The sequence below is a fragment of the Ornithorhynchus anatinus genome, chromosome 9 (assembly GCF_004115215.2).
Source record: "Ornithorhynchus anatinus isolate Pmale09 chromosome 9, mOrnAna1.pri.v4, whole genome shotgun sequence".
NCBI lineage: Eukaryota > Metazoa > Chordata > Mammalia > Monotremata > Ornithorhynchidae > Ornithorhynchus > Ornithorhynchus anatinus.
In genome coordinates, this window is record NC_041736.1 from 61,090,713 (window position 1) to 61,112,459 (window position 21,747).

The 21,747-nt window shown below is 54.7% G+C and overlaps 2 protein-coding genes across 3 annotated transcripts in view; one reads left to right on the plus strand and one right to left on the minus strand.

The window, feature by feature from the left end:
- CAMKMT (calmodulin-lysine N-methyltransferase) overlaps positions 1–3,162 on the minus strand; it is a 215,968-nt gene extending 212,806 nt beyond the window's left edge. Inside the window, exon 1 of the mRNA XM_029072444.2 lies at positions 2,995–3,162. Coding sequence (XP_028928277.1) covers positions 2,995–3,045 — 51 coding nt within the window. The 5' untranslated portion in view covers positions 3,046–3,162. The remainder of the gene's footprint in view (positions 1–2,994) is intronic.
- Positions 3,163–3,529: 367 nt separating this feature from the next.
- PREPL (prolyl endopeptidase like) lies at positions 3,530–21,707 on the plus strand. Of its 2 annotated transcripts, none has more exons than XM_029072119.1 (15): positions 3,530–3,631; positions 7,317–7,815; positions 8,247–8,375; positions 9,656–9,722; positions 10,242–10,445; positions 11,732–11,855; positions 12,927–13,143; positions 14,941–15,126; positions 17,844–18,047; positions 18,878–19,053; positions 19,916–20,132; positions 20,461–20,610; positions 20,840–20,966; positions 21,205–21,296; positions 21,434–21,707. In XM_029072119.1, exons 2-15 carry the CDS (start codon positions 7,582–7,584, stop codon positions 21,500–21,502), a joined length of 2,196 nt encoding a protein of 731 aa, XP_028927952.1. In that variant the 5' UTR covers positions 3,530–3,631; positions 7,317–7,581; the 3' UTR covers positions 21,503–21,707. The 2 variants fall into 2 exon arrangements, with proteins under 2 accessions (XP_028927952.1, XP_028927954.1); XM_029072121.1 differs by having other exon boundaries at positions 21,208–21,296.
- Positions 21,708–21,747: the final 40 nt, after the last annotated feature.

The window sequence follows — 21,747 nt, forward strand, 5'->3', positions numbered from 1 at the left end:
ATTTCTATTAATGTCAGTCTCCACCCCCTCCCAGACTGTAAGCTCGTTATGGACAGGGAATGTGTCCGTTTATTGCTACATTGTACTCTCCCAAGCGGTTAGTACAGAGCTCTGCACACAGTAAGCGCTCAATAAACGCAACTGACTGACCGACTGCCCTGGAAACTGCCCCTCTGCAGACATAGGGCACGCTTGCTCCTGAAACACAGGACTCTGGCTGGGAGAACCTAGTCCACTCGGGTCCCCTCAGGTTCCAAGCTCAATCCTAAAATATAGAGAAGCGGCGTGGCTCAGTGTAAAGAGCCCGGGCTTGGAAGTCAGAGGTCATGGGTTCGAATCCCAGCTCTGCCACTTGTCAGCTGTGTGACTGTGGGCAAGTCCCTTCACTTCTCTGTGCCTCAGTTACCTCATCTGTAAAATGGGGATTAGGACTGTGAGCCTCATGTGGGGCAACCTGATGACCCTGTATCTACCCCAGCGCTTAGAACAGTGCTCGGCACATAGTAAGAGTTTAACAAATACCAACATTATTATTTATTATTATTAAAATGTCTGCCAGCCCTTCCAGGCCTTCCCGGGTCAAGCCTGCCTGCCCGGCCAACTGGCCGGGCACTTGGGCTCAAGCCGAGGCGGGGAAGAGGACAGGCAAGGACGGGTGGAGAGTAGTAACCACAATGGGCACCTGCACTGCTCCTTTTGCCGGGCCCCGACGGCCGGCAGAGCAATACTCCTGGCAGAGAGACTCCGAGAGACGGAGAGCCCGAGCCTGAGAGGACTGGTGGGAAGGCCTGGAGAGAGGAAGCTGGGGGTGGAGACAGGGGCAGCACCCTAAGGAAAAAAAATAGACCCAGGGGAAGCAAATAAAACCATCCCAGAGAACTACTCCTCTGCCCAGGGGTAGGGGCAAGAGAGGAAGGTAGGTCTCCAGGCCCTCCTTACCCTAATAACTGTGGTATTTCTTAATAATGTTGGCATTTGTTAAGCGCTTACTATGTGCAGAGCACTGTTCTAAGTGCTGGGGTAGATACAGGGTAATCAGGTCGTCCCACGTGAGGCTCACAGTTAATCCCCATTTTACAGATGAGGTAACTGGGCACAGAGAAGTTAAGTGACTTGCCCACAGTCACACGGCTGACAAGTGGCAGAGCCGGGAGTCAAACCCATGACCCGACTTCGAAGCCCAGGCTCTTTCCACCGAGCCACGCTGCTTCCTTTCTTAGGCACTTACTATGTGCCAGGCACTGTTCTAAGCCCTGGGGTAGATAAAAGCTAATCGGGTTGGCCACAACAAGCAATTAGCCAGGATTAGAACCCAGGTTCTCTGATTCCCGGACCCAGGCTATTTCCACAGGGCCACACTGCTTCCCTGATTTCCCTGTCATTTTAGTGTCTCTTCCACTAGATTTTAAGCCAGATCATGTCTACTTATTCTACCATACTCTCCCCCACTTTAATAATAATAATTGTGGTATTTTTTAAGTGCTTGCTTTGTGCCAGGCACTGTAGTAATAATAATAATGATGGTATGTTAAGCACTTACTATGTGCCAAGCAATGTTCTAAGCACTGGGGAAGACACTAGGTAATCAAGTTGTTCCACGTGGGACTCACAGTCTTAATGCCCATTTTACAGCTGAGGGAACTGAGGCATAGAGAAGTGAAGTGACTTGCCCAAGGTCAAATGCAGAAGTGGCGGAGCTGGGATTAGAACCCACGTCCTCTGACCCCAAGCCCGCACTCTTGCCCCTAAGCCACGCTGCTAAGCAGTGGGGTGGATACAAGCAAATTGACTGAGACACAGTCCCTGTCCCACGTGGGGCTCAGAGTCTCCATCTCCATTTTACAGATGAAGGAACTGAGGCCCAGAGAAAAAAAAATAAAAAAATAAATGTAGTATTTGTTAAGCGCTTACTATGTGCCGAGCACTGTTCTAAGCGCTGGGGTAGACACAGAGGAATCAGGTTGTCCCACGTGGGGCTCACAGTCTTCATCCCCATTTTACAGATGAGGGAACTGAGGCACAGAGAAGTGAAGTGACTTGCCCACAGTCCCACAGCTGACAAGTGGCAGAGCCGGCATTCGAACCCATGACCTCTGACTCCAAAGACCGTGCTCTTTCCACTGAGCCACGCTGCTTCTCCAACTTCTGCACAGAGTAAGCGCTTAACAAATACCAACATTATATTATTAAGCGCTTAACAAATGCCAACATTATTATTACTATATGGGACAAGCTGATGACCCTGTATCTCCCCCTGCGTCTAGAACAGTGCTCGGCACAGAGTAAGCACTTAACAACTGCCAACATTATCATTATTATATGGGACAACCTGATGACCCTGTATCTCCCCCAGCGCCTAGAACAGTGCTCTGCACATAGTAAGTACTTAACAAATACCAAATTATTAAAATGGGGATGAAGATTGCAAGCCTCACGTGGGACCACCTGATGACCCTGGATCTCCCCCAGCGCTTAGAACAGTGTTCTGCACATAGTAAGCGCTTAACAAATACCAACATTATATTATTATTATTAAGCGCTTAACAAATGCCAACATTATTATTATTATATGGGACAACCTGATGACCCTGTATCTCTCCCAGCGCCTAGAACAGTGCTCTGCACAGAGTAAGCACTTAACAAATACCAACATTATTAAAATGGGGATTCAGATTGTGAGCCTCACGTGGGCCCACCTGATGACCCTGGATCTCCCCCAGCGCCTAGAACAGTGCTTTGCACATAGTAAGCGCTTAACAAATACCAACATTATTATTCTTATTCTGCCTCCCAGGCCCGGGCTCCAGCCACTGCGCCACTCTGCATCCCTGGGAGCTCGTGGGGGGGAGGGACGGTCACTGCGGTTCTAGTGGCCTTTCCCAAGCGCTCAGTCCAGTGTTCTGCACATAGTAGACGCTCAATAAATACGATTAAAGGGGTGAATGGATGAATGGATGGATGGATGGATGGATGCATGAGCTCCCCTCCCCTTACCTGGCGGAGGAGCTTCCACCTGGCGGCTCCCGGAGACTCCGGCGGCTCCATCCCTTGGAGGAGGAAGAGGAGGACGAGGAGGACCGGGGGTCGAACCCCGGGGGTCGAAACGGGAGGTCAAACGGCCTCCTCCCCCTGCCAGGACCCGCCCTCCTTCCCCCTGCCAGGACCTGCCGGGTCGCCACGCTTCCGGGTCCACGCGTCACCTAGGTAACCAGGCCCCCCCTCCTCCTCCAGCGCCCCCCTCGGCATTCGGCTCGCTGCCCTGGCGGCCATCTTAACTAAGGGCAGAGCGAAGCGGATTGGCGGGTTCGGGATGGCGGGAGGGCCCGCTTCCGCGCTTCGCTCCGCGCCCTCCGTCTGCCGTCCCGCGGGAGAAAAGACGGGAGCCGGAGACGAGGGAGAACGGGATCCGGGGAGGCGCTGACGGGCCGGGCCCTCACTAAATATGGCGGCGGAGGCGGCTTCGAGGGGTCGGCGTTCCTCTAAGCAGGCTGCGGCGGCGGTTGGCACGTGCTCGGGGCGGCAGGTGGCGCTTCTGAACCGTCACCGTCCGACCTTAGGCCCAAAGGGCCCGCGGCCGGTCCTGATTGGGGCCCCGGACTGTCCTGCCTCCTCCAGCCCAACGCCCCTGCAGGTAATAATCATAAAAGTGAGCGATTACCAAATGCCAACATTATTATTATTATATAATTATATAATATAGTTATAATAATAAGAATGTTGGCATTTGGTAAGCGCTTACTGTGTGCAAAGCACTGTTCTAAGCGCTGGGGGGATGCAAGGTGATCAGGTTGTCCCACGTGGGGCTCCCAGTCTTCATCCCCATTTGACAGACGAGGTCACTGAGGCCCAGAGAAGTTAATAACGATCATGTTGGTATTTGTTAAGCGCTTACTATGTGCAGAGCACCGTTCTAAGCGCTGGGGGGATACAAGGTTGTCCCACGTGGGGCTCCCAGTCTTCATCCCCATTTGACAGATGAGGTCACTGAGGCCCAGAGAAGTGAAGTGACTCGCCCACAGTCACACAGCTGGCAAGCGGCAGAGTCGGGATTCGAACCCATGACTTCTGACTCCCAAGCAGAGAAGCAGCTTGGCTCAGTGGAAAGAGCCCGGCCTTGGGAGTCAGAGGTCGTGGGTTCGAATCCCGGCTCTGCCACTTGTCTGTCGTGTGACTTTGGGCGAGTTACTTAACTTCTCAGGCCTCAGTTCCAACCTGCTTACCTTGTATCTACTCCAGCGCTTAGAACAGTGCTTGGCACACAGTACGCACTTAACAAATATCGTAATTATTATCTCTGTGTCTGTTTCTTCACCTGTAGAACAAGGTTAAAATACCTTGTTCTACCCCCACCCCCTTATACTTAGAGAAGCAGCGTGGCTTAGTGGAAAGAGCCCGGGCTTGGGAGTCAGAGGTCATGGGTTCTAGTCCCGGCTCTGCCATTTGTCTGCTGTGTGACCTTGGGTAAGTCACTTCACTTCCTCTCTGCCTCAGTTACCTCATCTGTAAAAATGGGGATGAGAAAATGTGAGCCCCACGTGGGACAATCTGATTATCCCGTATCTACCCCAGCGCTTAGAACAGTGCTCTGCACATAGTAAGCGGTTAACAAATACCATATTTATTATTATTCTACTGGAAGCTCTGTGTGGAACCTTGGATCTGATTGATCGTATTTTATCTACCACAGGGCTCAGCACCTAATAAGTGCTTAATAAATATCATTATTATCGGTGGGTTCAAGAAGGGTTCGGGTTGATTGGTGGGCAAAAAGACGTTGGGGGGACTATTAGAGGGGAGAAAACCGGGTTATTAAAAGGAGAATCGGGGGGGTCTTGGGTGATTCATCCCTAACCGTGAGTCTGGAGGTGTCCCGGAGGACAACCAGCACAAGGTTCCTCCAGGGTCTTGGTGTATCTATTAGAGACAGAGTCTTGGGTTGGGGTTCGAGGGCGTAGGGGGTTCACACAGCTGGGTGTTGATCACAGTCTGACCTGCTCTTCCCCTCCTTGTTCACTCATTTCTTTTTCCTGAGCTTCCCCCGGCTTTCCGTAAGCTCGTTAGAGGCAGGGAATGTGCCCGCTAATTCATTCGTTCATTCAATAGTATTTATTGAGCGCTTACTATGTGCAGAGCACTGTACTAAGCACTTGGAATGTACAAATCGGTAACAGATACAGTCCCTGCCCTTTGACGGGCTTACGGTCCAGTCGGGGGAGACAAACAAGTACTGTCCTCTCCCAAGCAGTTAGCACAGTGCTCTGAGAAGCAGCGTGGCTCAGTGGAAAGAGCCCGGGCTTGGGAGTCATGGGTTCTAATCCCGGCTCCGCTGCTTGCCTGCCGTGTGACCTTGGGCAAGTCACTTCCCTTCTCTGGGTCTCAGTTGCCGCATCTGGAAAATGGGGATGAAGACTGTGAGCCCCACGTGGGACAACCCGATGACCTTGTATCTACCCCAGTGCTTAGAACAGTGCTTGGCACATAGTATTCAATTAGACTGTAAGCCCATCATTGGGCAGGCATTGTCTCTATCTGTTGCCGAATTGTACGTTCCAAGCGCTTAGTACAGTGCTGTGCACATAGTAAGCGCTCAATAAATACTATTGAATGAATGAATGCTCTGCACATAGTAAGCACTCAGTAAATACCGTTGATTGATTTCTGGGAGGCACTTGACTGGGCGTGAAGGATTGCAGTGTACATCATACATCCTCCTCTCCTTCCTCTCTTGTACAGTTCATTTTCACGTGAAGCGGGGCGGCCTAGGGGAAAAAGCCCGGGCCTGGGGATCCGAGGATCTGGGTTCTAATCCCAGATCCGCCACTTGTCCGCCGTGCTACGACTTGGGGCAAGTCGTTTGGTTTTTCTGTGCCTCGGTTACCTCATTTGTCAAGTGAGGCTTAAGACTGTGAGCCCCAAGTGGGATATGGACTGTATCCAATCTGATTAGCTTTTCTCTACCCCAGCACTTGGTACAGTGCCTGGCACAGAGGAAGCCCTTAACAAGACCATTAAAATAGAAAAGAAAAACCTTGTACTGGTTCAGATTTTTTTTTTCCAAAGCATCTTCACCCCAGTTATTTTATGCTTACAACATCCCCGAGGTAAGGAGAGCACATCCAGTCACAGTGCAGGTGTTAATTATGGGGTTCAGCTAGAAGGTGATGACAGAATTAAGGAGCATTTTTCTCACAGCACGCATCCGTCTGGGTGCAGAACAGCTGCGTCAAAATAGTTGCGCTCCGGCATGCCGTGTTGGTCCCGGAATGAGAACTAATGAGTTAATGAGCAAATGAGTTTTCCCTAGCCTGGGGCCCTGCAAGAGTGGAAAGGTGCATCCTAGGGGAGCCATCCCTGTGTTCCAGATGAGGAAACGGAGGCACCGCAAGGTTGAGCAGCTTGCCCTCGGCCACAAAGCAAGTTGGCATCAGAGCTGGGATTTGGATCCGGGTCATCCGACCCTCATCATCGTGCCTTTCCCAGGGGTCCATATTGCCACCCGTTGACAGGTGTCTGCTCTCTGAAATGCCATTTGGGGAATTTGACCTAAAAGGTGAATTAATAATTCTGGAACCCCCATTTTTTTTCTCCAAAGCAGGTCTTTTCCCCTGAATGATCCAGATAATCGATGCAATCCTCCACTTTCCATTTTCTGGGGAGGCAGCACCTCAGTAGGGGGACCTGTTTTAGGGAGTTAATGTTGTCGTTTTATTGTCATTTGTTGAGCACCTTCTTTGTGCCGAACCCCTACTAAAATTTTGGTATCATTCAGTCCCTGTAAGAAGACTTTAGCCTGGAGGTCGAGGCAAATTGTGAGAAGCGGCATGGAATAGTGGATAGAGCACAGACCCGGGAGTCGGAAGGTCCTGGGTTCTAATCCTGGCTCTGTCGCTTGTCTGCTGTGTGCCTTGGGCAAGTCACTTCACTTCTCTGTGCCTCAGTTACCTCGTCTGTAAAACGGGATTAAGACTGTGAGCCCCATGTGGGACAGAGACTGTGTCCAACTTGATCACCTGGTATCTGTCGCAGCACTTGGAACAGTGCTTGGCCCATAGTGCGTAACAAATGCTATAATTACTATTACTATTTGTAAATCCAAGGGATCAGGTCACCATCTCTCCTGACTGGCCTCTTCACTTGGCCCAGCCTGCCCAAGCAAACAGCAGCTCCTGACGTGGCCCGATGGAGATGGGGTAGTTTCAGCCTCTCCGGGTGGCTGGGAGGGTCCATTAAGTAGCCGCAGGAAATATTCGGGCACGCGGCGAGATCTCAGGTTGGAGTCAGGCGATTATCTGTAACGTGTCATTTTGGTTCAACAGGCTTCACCGGGGCATCCCCGAGACCTCTGGGGTACCGAGCCACCCGGGAGCTGTCGGTCCCCCCCTTGCCCGAGATGGAAAGTTGGACACCAACGAGCCAGTCTGCCCGTGGCCGTTCCCCAAACAGTCACTGAATATTTCCCCTGATACTCCCTGGAAGACAGTTGGTTCACGGTCTCTGAGGATCGGAGAAATTGGGCCTGAAGCCGCCTGGCATTTTGGAATCCCGGAGTGGAGCCAGAAGTCGGTGGAGCGGCCAGTAGCCATGCACCAGAGAGCGGGGCTTGTCCTCCGGGCGCTGCGACTGAACACCTGGCGGTTTGGGAAGGGCCTCCAGGGGCAAGAACCGTGGCACCCCGGCCGACTGCCGGCTTCCGGTGGCCAGGCGGCGTGGGGGCCGAGAGTGGGAGGAACTCCCGGGGCCTGGGGTCGGCCCCACAGCTGCCCAAGGTCACCACCGGCAAGGGATCCCCCGAGCCGAAGCTTCTCCTCCTATGAGGTGAGAGTTGTTTGAGTGACGGTCAGCTGTCGGGAAGGTCAGCCGGGGAGAAGTGTCTGCACCCGGCAGGTCCTCAGTAAATACTACTAATTATTAACAGTACTAAGGGCAAGAGCCTTGGGCTTCCTCTACTGCAAGCGTGGACCATGGGACCATACTCTACCCCTAAACGTTGTCCCTGGGAAAGAAAGGAACTACAGCCCTCTGGCCGGAAGGGTCTCCTCTAGGCTCTCAGTTTGCCTTTTCACACAAGACTTGTGCCACCGTAGGGTGGACCGGGGGGTGCGGGTGCGGGGGTAGCCTCGGGATTCCGAAAAAGCCGTCGGTATCGTTGCCGCCGCTCCTGAACATTGACTCGGGGGCTCAGGCCTGAGGGGTTCGGGCTCGTGCCCAACAGCGGGGTGAATGGGTGCCGCCGACTGTCGTCCCAGGATCACCTGCGGGCCGAGCGACGGAACGTGGAGTCCCTTTCGCTGGGGAACGTGGAGGTGCTGCAGACGTTCAGGAGGAAAATCGAAGAGACGCACGATAAATTCTCCTGCGATCCGGATGGCCCAGAGGTCAGTGGGAAAGACCCGTCTTCACACTCCTCCTCTCAGCAGAGCATTCTGCCCTGCGGACCCAGTGGAAATAATAATAATGATAAAAAATAATGGTATCTGTTAAGCACATACTCTGGGTCAAGCACTGATACCAGCTAATCAAGTTGGACAAAGTCCCTGTTCCCTGGGGGCTCTCAGTTTTCATCTCCATTTTCCAGAAGAGGCCCAGAGAAGTGAAGTGACTTGTCCAAGGTCACAGCAGACAAGTGGCGGAGATGGGATTAGAACCCAGGTCCTTCCGACTCCCAGGCCTGTGCTCCATCCACTAGGCCTTGTTGCTTCCCGTTCCGTTGTTAGGCTCCTCTGGGTGCCGCTAGCCACCCGCCCCCACCAGCCAACCCAGGAGGAGCCCTGCAGCAGGGGGAGAAGAGATGGGTACAGAGAGGAGGGGCCTCCAGACCAGCACCGAAACTCCTCAGCTGAAGCTTCTCGGCCTCGGTGTCGACTGCCGGCACACCACCCTGGCCCGGGCGAGGGTGTCGGAGCTGTTGGGGATCGTTTGCGGCCCCTCGCTTGGCATCGGTGCTGCCGCCGAGTCTTTCGCCTGACTCCCGGGCCCCAGTCCGGAGAGAGCGACGTCGGCAAGCCCTCCTGGCCCGGTGGGATCGGGAGAAACCATGCTGCTTTCCCCAGCCAGCTCGGGGCGTCGGCGCCAAGGGCTTAGAGAGCAGAGTGAGGGGCGGACGTCTTGTTGGGCTCTGAGGCACCCCCTCCATCCATTCCCCACCACCACCATCTCTGGCAGAGATGAAGGGATTGGTGCTTTTAGGGGAAGCGGGGAGTTCAGTCAGTACTGTTTCCTGAGCGCTTACTGTGAGCAGAGCACTGTACGAAGCACTTGGGAAAGCCGAAGATAATAGAGTAGTAGACACAATCTCTGCCCGGGAAGCAGAGTCACAGTCTACAGAGGAGGCAGACATTAAAATAAATTAGAGATGGGGAAATAGATGTGTCCTAGGTTTTGGGAGCCATAACCTCCCTCTGGCACCCAGGATGGGTGGATAGCGTGTTCCGGGCAGCCCAGGGCCTTCCGGGTATGGCCGAGACTGGTCTGTTCTCCCCCTCGCAGTCGCACCCTCTAGCTCTGGCTTTTGAAGACTTTCAAAGGCTCTCCCTGTCCGACCGTTTTGAAAAGTTTTTGTTTTCTAGGGGCCACTGAACCAGTGTGCCAAGTTCTGGGGGGGGAGACCGTGTTTCTGCTTTAACTGCAACGGCCCTGTCCCGTTTTCCTCTCTCAGGTTAGATTTGGCGATTTTGTCTACCGCGAAGAAGATGGCTGCATACTGCGCTTCAAGCCCGGAGATGGTAAACTCTCTTTTGCCCCTCTTTCACATCCCGTTGCTCGGTTTCAGATTTCGTCTGCGTCCCGGGGTGCAAGCCACTCCTTGCCGGGCCGGGGTTCACCGCAGCCTGAGCTGGCCCCGGCAAAAGGAGTCCTGATCGCCCCATCGCAAAAGCCCTTTGAACATCAGGGCTCTGCTCCCTGGCTGGTCCCAGGTTCTACTAGTGAGTATGACGATGCCGTGAGCCATGTGGCGATGCCATGTGGCGCAGACCCACTTCCTGAAACCCGATCCAGTTGCCACGCATCGCCCCAGGGCCACCCATTCCTAGCCCCAGGACCCAACCATCCAGATCCCACAGCCCAGGGTAGGGACTAATCTCACTTTCTCAGACACGGAGCGTTCATTGCTCTTTTAAACAATTCTAAAGTCGTCTCTTTTTGGAGGGAGGCTCTGGAGCCAAGCAGAGCCCATTAGGAATCGGTGAGGCAAGCGTTCCGTTTCCCCATTTTTCCATCTCACGTGTCTCTCGGTGGCCTAGCGGATGGAGATGTGGAAGTTTTGCTGCACCCCGAAGACCTGTCCCCTCAGCCCGCCTTGGTTCAGCGCATCAGGATTTCCCAACAGGGGAACTACCTCGCCGCCAGTCTGAAAATCCTGGACTCAGAAGAGTCTGCGTGCGTCATCGTGAGGCTCGGCCAGCACCCGGCAGTAGAAGACTTGATCCCCGGGGTGTCCAGCTTTGGTGAGCAGTCCGCAGCTCCCTCCAGCACCCCTCCTCCAGAGGGGGGGCCACCGACACTGCCCCATTCATTCATTCGATCAGTTGTATTTATTGAGCACTTACCGGGTGCAAAGGATTGAACTAAGCGCTTGAGAGAGTCCACTATAACAAAAACCAGACATATTCCTTGTAAGGGCGAGGGCCTAGGTGTCCTGGGGGCCGGTGGCCTGAGACAAATAGTCTGACTTCTCTGTTTGAATCTTCACCCCCTAAACACTTAGGCATTCATTCTACCCCACCCCTCACCCCCAGCACTCCTGTTCCTGTCTTGAAACTCTGGCACATCTCACTACCTGTAATTTATTTTAGTGTCTGTCTCCCCTGTTAAATTTTAAGCGTCTTGAGGACGGGAATCATATTTACTTATTCTGTTTTACTTTACCAATCAGTTAATTAATGGTACTGAGTGCTTACTGTGGGCAGAGCAGTATACTAAGTGCTTGGGAGAGTACAGTATAGCAGGGTTGGTAGAGATGTTCCCCGACTACAAGGAGCTCGCAGTCTGGTCTGCCGAGTGTCTGGGTACAGTGCTCTGCACAGAGTAAGCGCTCAGTAACTAATGTTCATTCAATTCAATAGTATTTATTGAGCGCTTACTATGTGCAGAGCACTGTACTAAGCGCTTGGGATGAACAAGTCGGCAACAGATAGAGACAGTCCCTGCCGTTTGACGGGCTTACAGTCTAATCGGGGGAGACGGACAGACAAGAACAATGGCACTAAACAGCGTCAAGGGGAAGAACATCTCGTAAAAACAATGGCAAATAAATAGAATCAACTATTGCCGATTGATCTCCAGCCTCTCTAACCGGCACAGGGTGGGCTGGCTTGAAAATGCCATCCTGTGATTTTAAAGAACAACTCCATAATGGGTCTGAGCAGGCAGGCCCCAGCATACGTGCAGGAGAATGCTGGCCACCCATCAATCAGTGGAATTGATTGAGCGCCAGCTGCGTGCCGAGCACTGTGTTAAGCGCTTTCGAGAGTGCGGTAAAATTGGTAGACGTGATCCCTGCCCTGGGGGAACACAGAGTCTGGCGGGGTGATCAAACTGAAGTAAATGGCAGATGGGAGGAAGAAGAGAATGGCAAGATGAATGAGTGAGGGCTTGCTTTGATAGGAGAGGAGAGGATAGGGTAGTCAGTGTGTAGAGAAGCTGGAAACCCTAGTGCAAGTCCAAAGTGAGTTCACACATCTTCCTTTTCCTCTCTCATGGGGACAACTATTCGTCGTCTGGTCTTCTCCAGAGTGGGCGTCGGATGATGTCTTGTTCCACACCCGTCAGAGGGGCCTGCGGTGCCATGATGTGTTCCGTAGCAGCTTTGGAAGCCGGAAGCATTCCGAGCCCGTTTTCAGGGAGCAGGACCCCAGGTACTGTGTGAAGCTGAGGAGCGGGAAGATGGGGAGGGTTTTCCCTGAACTCCGGCAGCACCTGTGGACTCACACACGATTGACATGGAGCTTTCCTCCAGTCCTCACGTAGTGCCGGGCTCCCGAAGGCTGGTTTCAAGGGTAGTGAAAGTCCCCCTTTCTTTGTCTCTGCGTGTCCCGGGTTTCCTTGGTTCCTGCACGCAGGCCTCCTGGTAGCTGATTGGACCCAACACACAGCACTTTGCCAGGGAAATGTGGATTTGAGTGAAAACCTGTAATGGGCCGCACTGTTGCCTTGTCCAGCTGCTTTTTGGAGGCAGCCTGGCATACATCCGTGACAGGGAACGGGCTGCTGATTTACACTCTCTTGGCCTCTCTTTCTCCCCCTTGCCACTCTAAGCCATCTCTGGGTCTCGCCTGTTCCATCCAATTTGCAAATGTCCGGGTCCATCTGAGGTCGAGCCGTCCCTCAGCGGGGAGCGTCACTTTCCGTGCGGGGTGGACATGCAGGTTTCACTTTTTCACCTGCGTTGTCATCTTTGACATCGGGGCCGTTCCCTCTGCGGGAGGTGATCGAGCCCACCGCTCAGGGCTTCCCTGGTGGGGCCAGGCTCTAGCAGGCGAGATTCTCAGCTCGAACTGGCCAACGAGCCAGCGATGTGGCCGCCTGGCTCCCAGTCCTCGTTCCCCTCTTCTCCAGCCCTCCCCACTGACTGGTTCGGCTTCAGACACTGCAGACGCAGCCCGAGCCTGTGCAAAACGATGGAGTGAGCGCGTGCTGGGTCCAGGGACTCATCCCAGACAATCTGGGGGGGCCTTAAGGGTCAGTGGACTCACTCAAGACCATCCAAGAGGCCGGTACTCATCCCCTCCCATCTCTCCCCCCTCATCTCCTTCCCAGCCCTGCTGCCAGACTGGGCAAGTGGACATACCGGGAGCGTGGAGGCGCGACGTTCTCTGCAGGATCTCTAGCATCTCCACCACCGTCGTGGGCCAATGTTTGGGGACGCCAGTTGAGGGCTGTGCATGTGGAGAAATCAAGACTTTCCCTCTCCCATCTACTGTTCCCAGATTCTTTGTGGACTTGTACCGCACCAAAGACCGGCGCTTCGTCACCGTGAACAGTAACAGCAAGACCATGTCTGAAGTGTGGTTGGTAGACTGTCGCCAGCCCTGGGACCCGCCCGTCCTTGTCCAGAAGCGACTGCCGGGAGTCCTCTACCACGTCGAGCACAGTAACGATGAATTGTACGTTGTCACGACGTTCGGCGAGCCTGCGGAGTACAAGGTATTCCGTGATCGGTCCAGCAAGAGTTTGGCCATGAAGGATAAGAACAAGGCACAGTGAAGAGGTTGGGTTAAGGGAGTGAAGGGCACGAAGTGAACTGTGGCAGGGCTGGGGGTGAGGAGATGTAACAGGGAGAGAACTGATCGAATGCCTAAAAACCTGTAGTTAGGACTTTCTGTTTGAAACTCACTGTGGGCAGTAAACACTCAGTAAATACCATTGATTGATTGATGTGGAGAAAGGTGGGAAACCACTGGAAATTTTCGAGGCATAAGGAAGCGTGGGACAAGCAATATTTTAGAAAAATGGGCAACAGAGCGAAGTCAGGGTAGGAGAGGGGAAAAATTGGAGGCAAGGAGGTCTGTGAGGAGACTGATGCAGTAGTCGAGTCGGGAAATGACAGTGGGATAGTGTGTTGGATAGAAAGAAAAAGGCAGACCCTGAAATGTAGAGGAGAAAGAGCTAATAGGATTTGGTGACAGACTGAATATGGGGGCTGAAAGAGAGAGGAAGGAGGAATAATGCCAAAATCGTGGGCTTAAGAGATGGGGAGGATGGAGGATTTGTAGAGAAGCAGCATGGTTCAGTGGAAAGAGCCCAGGCTTGGGAGTCAGAGGTCATGGGTTCAAATCCCGGCTCTGCTACTTGTCAGCTGTGTGACTGTGGGCAAGTCACTTCTCTGCGCCTCAGTTACCTCATCTGTAAAATGGGGATTAACTGTGAGCCTCACGCGGGACAATCTCCCTGTATCTACCCCAGCGCTTAGAACAATGGTCTGCACATAGTAAGCGCTTAACAAATACCAACATTATTATTATTACCACCATTGATGGGAAGATTAGGAGTTGTAGAGGCTGTGGGAGGGATGATCGGGAGTTCAGTTTTGGACCAGTTTAGATGGCAGTGGGACATCCGTATAGAGATGTGCTGCAGGAGATGCGAGAAAGAGGAGAAGAAAGGTCGGGGCTAGTGAGATGGATTTGGGAAATATACATGGAGAGGTGAGGGTTGAACCACAAGAATGGATGAGCTCCCCAAGGGAGTGAGTGTTTGAGAAGAGACAGGCATCTGGAAGTGAACTTAGAACCTGAACCTTCGTGGCCAGGAAGAGCTGGAGAAAAGGCTGAGGAGGAGAAGCCAGAGGGGTAGAAGGAGAATCAGGAAAGGACTAGAGAAGCAGCATGGCCTAGTGGATAGGGCACGGGCCAGGGAGTCAGTAGGTCCTGGATCCCAGCTTTGCTCTGTGATCTTGGGCAAGTCACTTCACTTCTCTGGGCCTCAGGTACCTCATCTGGAGAATGGGGATTAAGAGTGGGAGCCCCATGCGGGACAGAAACTGTCCAACCTGATTAACTTATATCTACCCTAGTGGTTAGAACGGTGCGTGGCAAGTAGGAAGCGCTTAACAAGAACCGTAATAATAAATATTATTATTATTGTCTCATGCTTCTATTGCAATCTCCCAAGGGCCCAGTTAACACAGTGAATTGCATCCAGTGGGGGCTTAGTAAATACCTTCCCCACCTCTTCGACTCGATTTTGCGTTTGTGCAAACTCTCCCCTCTAGGGCCAGAGTTGGTCTGCTCGCCCATACTGTTTCCAACAGGAGTCCCGGACGCCCTCCTCAAAGGGCAGAGAGGGCGGGGGTGCCACACCGTGCTTGACCAGTGCCGTTTTTAATCGGTTTCTCGGAATCCGTTTCCTCCGAGTGTCTGTCGTCACCCCTCCGGAGGCCGCGAGCCGCTGCGGGGCTCCGGGGGCCGAGGGCATCCCTTCTCGACCCTTTGCTCTTCACAGCTAATGAAGACGCCCGTGGCTTTTTGTGGAGTGGAGAATTGGCAGCTGGTTCACTCCACGAAAGAGAAGACCAAGCTAGTCGACCTGGAGATGTTCGAGGATCACTGCGTCCTGTTCCTGAAGCACCGCAGTCAGTTCTTCCTCAACGTGGTCTCCCTCAGGGAGCGTTCGGTGCAGTCGGTCACGGTACGAACCCGCCTTTGTTTTAGTGACCCCATTTACTTGAGCCCCGAGTCGTCTGCTCCTCTCTCCCCGCTTCATTTGAACTGAGAAAGCCGGAAAGCGCTTGACTTTCAGAGCTGTTGGACGTGGTGCTTGGCTGGCTCCTCCCCCCCGGGGGTCGACGGCAGTAGGGTAGGGGGAGAGCGGCATGTTTTGAAGCTAATGAGTCCAAGCTGCTGATGCTCTGCGGGATCACGACTGGGGGTGGCTGGGCAGGGCTGTCCTCGGAAACATCCAAGTGCTCATCCTCGCCTCTCCTCATGCACCGGTGCCTGTTCCCGTCCCCGCTTCCGGGGCTCTTCTCCCTGAGGTAGATACAGAATCTGCAGGCGTAGTGTCCGGGCTTCCCCCACCAATTCCTCCAGGGTGGGGGCGGCTGTTTCCTCAAACCCGCCACGGCGTGCCAAGCTGGAAATCCACCCTTGTTTGGAACCAGGAACCTCAGGCGGAGGAACCCCCCGCCCACGACTCAATCCGCCGTGGGCCGATGTCGAGGGGATGGCAGGTGGCCAGTTGGGGGCAGCTTCTCTTCCCTGTCACAAGTTCCAGGAGCCTCTCCGTTAGCCTGTCGCTGGTATTCCTCAACACCTACTGAGCGCTGCTCCGTGGCTTCCTACTGCCAGTGTCGGTCTCCCCCGCTACACTGACACTGAGGCACAGAAGTGAAGTGACTTCAGATCGTCGAGGGCAGGGATCACGTCCACTGACTGTTACACTCCCAAGTATTGAGTACAATGCACGCAGTGAACGTTCACTATGACCCTACTTCAAGAAGTATGCTCTCAACAAATACCATTCATAGAGCAACTTGAGGGCGGGGATTGCGTCTGCCAACTCTCTTGTACGGTATTCTCCCAAGCATTTGGTACAGTGTTCTGCACACAGTAAGTACTCGAGGAATCCCATTGATTCACACAGACTGGTAGTAACAGGAAGAACAAGGAAACCGCAGGAAGCTGAGGGTGAACTAGCTGCATGTATTAAGCAGTGGGAATCAGCAGGCAGGAGGAGGAGGGGAATAAAATGTGTTTGGGGGTACTGAGATTGGCTGTTCTCGTTTTGAAGCATCAGGTCCATTAAGGACGTGGCTAGAGCGTGGGCCTGGGAGACAGAAAGACCTGGGTGCTAATCCCACTTCCACCGCATGTCTGCTGTATGACCGTGGGCAAGTCACTTCTGTGCCTCAGTAACCTCCCCTGTAAAATGGGGATAATAATAATTATGGTGTTTTTAAGCACTTACTATGTGCCAAGCACTGTTCTAAGCACTAGGGTAGATTCACGGTAATCAGGTTGTCCCACATGGGGCTCACACTTTTAATCTCCATTTTACAGATGAGGTAACTGAGGAACAGAGAAGTTAAGTCTCTTGCCCAAGATCACACAGCAGACGAGTGGCGGAGCCGGGATTGGAACCCACATCCTCTGACTCCCAAGCCCGGGCTCTTTCCACTAAGCCACGCTGCTTCTCTAAGATCGTGAACCCCTTGAGGGACATGGACCGAGTCCATCCTGATTAGCTCGTATCTATCCCAGCACTTAGTACAGTGCCCGGTACATAGTAAGCACTTCACAATCTTCCTGCAGAAACGATCTGGGCATGTCACTCCCCTTCTTAAACAACTCCAGTGGTTGCCTATCGACCTCCGCTCCAAACAAAAACTCCTCACTCTAGGCTTCAAGGCTGTCCATCACCTTGCCCCTTCCTACCTCTCCTCCCTTCTCTCTTTCTACCGCCCACCCCGCACGCTCCGCTCCTCCGCCGCCCACCTCCTCACCGTCCCTCGGTCTCACCTATCCCGCCGTCGACCCCCGGGTCACGTCCTCCCGCGGTCCTGGAACGCCCTCCCTCCTCACCTCCGCCAAACTGATTCTGTTTCCCTCTTCAAAACCCTACTTAAAAATCACCTCCTCCAAGAGGCGTTCCCAGACTGAGCTCCTCTTCTCCCTCTACTCCCTCTGCCATCCCCCCTTTACCTCTCCGCAGCTAAAGCCTCATTTTCCCCTTTTCCCTCTGCTCCTCCACCTCTTCCTTCCCATCCCCACGGCACTGTACTCGTCCGCTCAACTGTATATATTTTCGTTACCCTATTTATTTTGTTAATGAATTGTACATCGCCTTGATTCTATTTAGTTGCCATTGTTTTTACGAGATGTTCTTCCCCTTGACGCTGTTTAGTGCCATTGTTCTCGTCTGTCCGTCTCCCCCGATTAGACTGTAAGCCCGTCAAACGGCAGGGACTGTCTCTATCTGTTGCCGACTTGTTCATCCCAAGCGCTTAGTACAGTGCTCTGCACATAGTAAGCGCTCAATAAATACTACTGAATGAATGAAACAAATACCATTTAAAAAGAAAATGAAAGGCCGTTGGCACGGAGGGGCGGACGGGGGGGCGCCACCGGCCTGGGGCTGTGGTTGGGGCAGCCGGCTCAGTGGAAAGAGCACAGACTTTGGAGCCAGAGGTCATGGGTTCGAATCCCAGCTCGGCCACTTGTCAGCTGGGTGACTCCGGGCAAGTCACTTAACTTCTCGGTGCCTCAGTTACCTCATCTGTAAAATGGGGATGAAGACTGTGAGCCCCACGTGGGACAACCTGATTCCCCTGTGTCTACCCCAGCGCTTAGAACGGTGCTCGGCACATAGTAAGCGCTTAACAAATACCAACATTATTATCTCCACAGCTCCCGGCCTGGGCCTGCGCCTGCCACCTGGACCCTCAGCCGGAGCCCGGCGGCCACATCTGCGCCTTCCAGCTGTCTTCGCCAGTGGAGCCCCCTCGGCGCTTTCTGTACGGGCTGCTCGAAGGCCGCCTCTGGGAGCAAAGGGCACCTGGAGAGCCAGGTGCCACCCGCTACCGCGTGGGACGTTTTGAGGCGAAGAGCAAGGTGAAGTTCCCCCCTGCCCCCACCTCCGCCTCCCTCATTCTTCCTCCCCGGAGGGGAATGGGCACAGGCTTGTGGCTGGGTGGCACTTCCTGTAGAGGTTCACCCCATCTGCCACCTTTGCGGACACCAGCTCTGTGCGACCTGGCACGTGGGGCATGGGAATGGAGCCTGGGGCTGTTGCTCTGGGGAACTTGGAGTGGCTCTTGGCTGATCCCCCTCTAGACTGTAAGCTCGCTGTGGGCAGAGAACCTGTCTGCTATATTATTGTACTCTCCCAAGCGTTTAATACAGTGCTCTGCACCCAGTAAGTGCTCAGTGAATACGCCCAGGAAGGGAACTGAGAATCCAGAGTTGCGTTCACTCTACTTCTGTTGAGTACTAAAATTGTGGGAGCCATCCTGGGGGTCCAGAAGCAGAATGTTCAGCAGCTGTGGTTTATCCAGGAAGTTCACTGATATTCGAGCTAGCTATGGCTGCTGTGTGAGAATGGGCACTTCTCTGGGCCTCAGTTCCCTGATCTGCAAAATGGGAATTCAAAACCCGTTCTTCCCCTTACTTAGACTGGGAGCCCCACGTGGGACCTGATGATCTCATATCTACCCCAGCGCTTCACCCAGTGCTTGGCACAGAGTGAGCGCTCAACAAATACCACAATCACGCTTATCGTGGCTGGTTCGGTGACAGCACGAAGCGGAGGCCCGGTGGACGAGGGTTGGGTGGGCTCGGCCACGGGGGGCAGTGGAAATCCTGTGGTTGAGGGTTGGGTGGGTCTGGGTGCCACCCGGGAATTTTGAATCGCCCGCTCTCTTTAAACCTGCCTTCGCTTCCAGGATGGAACCCTGGTGCCGGTGACCGTTCTTCATAAAGCAGACGCCGAGGACCTGCGGAGGAAGCCTCTTCTCATCCACGTGTACGGAGCTTACGGAGCAGATCTGGACATGAGCTTTAAGGCCGAAAAGCTGATGTTAGTTGAGGATGGGTGGATATTAGCATATTGCCACGTTAGGTAAGTCGTGGGGGGATGGAGTGGAGGGGCGGAGCTCAGGAGTCAGGGAAAGCGAACAGAAACTAGGGGACTCCCCTCTGTCAGAAGAGTCTTTGAGTCCCCGGAGCTTCCCTGAGACGGCCTCAAGTTCCAGAAGTGAATTTCGAGGTGGGACTGTTAGCCTCTGAGCCGTGAGGAGCCAGAAACTCTGCTCCTCCAACCTAGAGTCCCGTCCCTCAAACTGCCCAGGTCGTTATCCTTGTCATTTTTGTCGTACATACGTTTTATGTCATGTCAGCCTTCCTCCTTTGTCTGTTGCCCATCCCCTCTCCTATGTTGGTATTTGTTAAGCGCTTACTATGTGCCAAGCACTGTTCTAAGCGCTGGGGTAGACATAGGGGAATCAGGTTGTCCCACGTGGGGCTCACAGTCTTAATCCCCATTTTACAGATGAGGGAACTGAGGCAAAGAGAAGTTAAGTGACTTGCCCACAGTCACACAGCCGACAAGTGGCAGAGCTGGGATTCGAACTCATGAGCCCCGACTCCAAAGCCCTTACCCTTGGCTCGTGGGCCTTGGGCGGGTCAGGGACTGGATCGATTTCTCACCTGGGTGTTTTCCCCAGTGTTTAATCGAGCGTTCTGCATAAAGTAAGCCTTTAGTAAATCCCATGGCGACTAACGCTCCGATTAGCACGAGGACGGACCAGCACCTGCCCGGTTCCGGCCCCCCGCGAGAGCCATCCGTGATCTTGAGCGAGCAAAATGCTGATTCGCTTTACCTTGGATGTCCGCTTCTCCCTGTGGGTTTCTCGAGCCTCGGGCTGGCAGAGATGGAGGGTGGCGACACGCTGCTCTACTTGGACTCGCCCCTCTGGCTGCAGGGGCGGCGGGGAGCTGGGACTTGGCTGGCACCACGATGGCCGCCTACAGAACAAGCTCAACGGCCTGGCCGACCTGCAGGCTTGCATCGCGCTGCTCCACGAGCGAGGAATGGCGGAGCCACGGAGAACGGCGCTCGCGGCTTCCAGCGCCGGCGGCCTGCTGGCCGGAGCGCTGTGCAACGCCAGTCCCCAGCTGCTGCGGGCCGTGGCTCTGCACGTGAGTCTCCGGGGAGGGGCTGGGCCACGGGCCGGTCTCCCCAAGGGGTTCTGGGAGAAGGGGCCGGGTCCCGTGCCAAGGACGGCTCACCCCCGGCCCCTGCCTACCAAGTCACTCTGCTGTCAGGGTGGAACTTGAGTCAGGCTGCTTGGGTCAGGAAGGGCCAGCTGACCGGTCCCAGGGTAACCCCTGGCTGGCAGTGGGCCCAGAGGCCCCGGGTGTGGAGGTGTGACCCTTGAGAGGTCACAAGAGGGCTGAGCACCCGCCGAGACCTCGGGACGCCTCCCTCATTGGGACAGGACTCAGGGAGCGGCCTTTGCTCTTGAAGGCACCGTTCCTGGATCTCGTGAACACCATGCTGGACCCGCGACTCCCGCTCACGGTGGAGGAGCAAGAGGAGTGGGGAGATCCCTTGGCCGGGGGAAACTGCCTGGACTACCTGAAGAGCTACTGTCCCTACCACAACATTAAGCCTCAGGTACGCGGAGATGGTCACGTGACCCGCCCTCCCTACCAGGCGTCACGCAAGTGGTGTAGGCCGGGGGACTGATCGGCGTCCGTCACACGCACCGCGGGTTCCACCCTCCCCTCCCGGGCCGGGGAGAACGGCCCGATGCCGCTCTCCGCCGGTGTTGCCCGGGTTGCAAGGGCATGACCCCTTCCATTGGCGAATTGCTCCCATCTACTGGCCGCCTTTACTCCCCCAGCGATACCCGGCGGTCAGAATCACGGCCTATGAAAACGACCAGCGGATCCCTCTGGAGGGTTTGCTCAGATACACTCAGAGCCTCAGAGAAGCCGTCCGGGCTCACGGCAGAGACAGCGCCACAGGAGGTAGGTACTCCTTCGCTCACGGCCCCAGGCGGGGCACGGGGCTGAGTTAATCCCTGACCCTCCCCGGGCCCAGCCACCCTGTCGTCTCTCGGGTTAGAATTCACAAGGGGGGTGAGACAACCCACTCCGCTTGACCGCTTGTGACTCGCCCCATTTCGGTGGCGGTCCTGCAGCCGGGGGCCCGCTCCCCATGCCCCGGGCACAGCTGGGTCCCACCGAACCGGCATTCCCACCCCAGCAGGCGGTCCGGAGCCTACCGTGATCCTGGATGTGCGGGCGAAGGGGAGCCACTGCATCGGTGCCTGGGCCTGGGATGACACTCTGAACGAGGTAAGGGGGAATGGGAAGACCCAACCACCCACCCCCAGGCCAGAGGGAAGGAACCACTTCCTCACCCATTGGAGCGGGGTTGGAGCAGGTTCGGGGGGCAGCGTCCGCACCCTCCGATATCAAACGTTCTCTCTCAGGTTGCGGCCCAGCTGGCTTTTCTGTACCAGGAGCTGGGCCTGCGGCCACCTCCGCCCACTCCATGCTGACGGGGCTAAAGGAAGCACCGAGGGCTCTGAAAGACCGGGGCTGAGCCCACCCCCCGGGAGACTCGTCGAGTCGGCAGGAGATGCAGAACCAGGTGAGGAAGCCTTTAAAAAGCCCAGTGGCCCCTCACCCGTCTCCCACATTCACATACCTCCCGGCCCGTGGCAGGTCCGCTGGGGTCGGAGAGATGGGACTGGGCTGGAGCGGCCTCTCCGCCTCCCCTCCGGGCAGCAGCAGTGCCCACGAC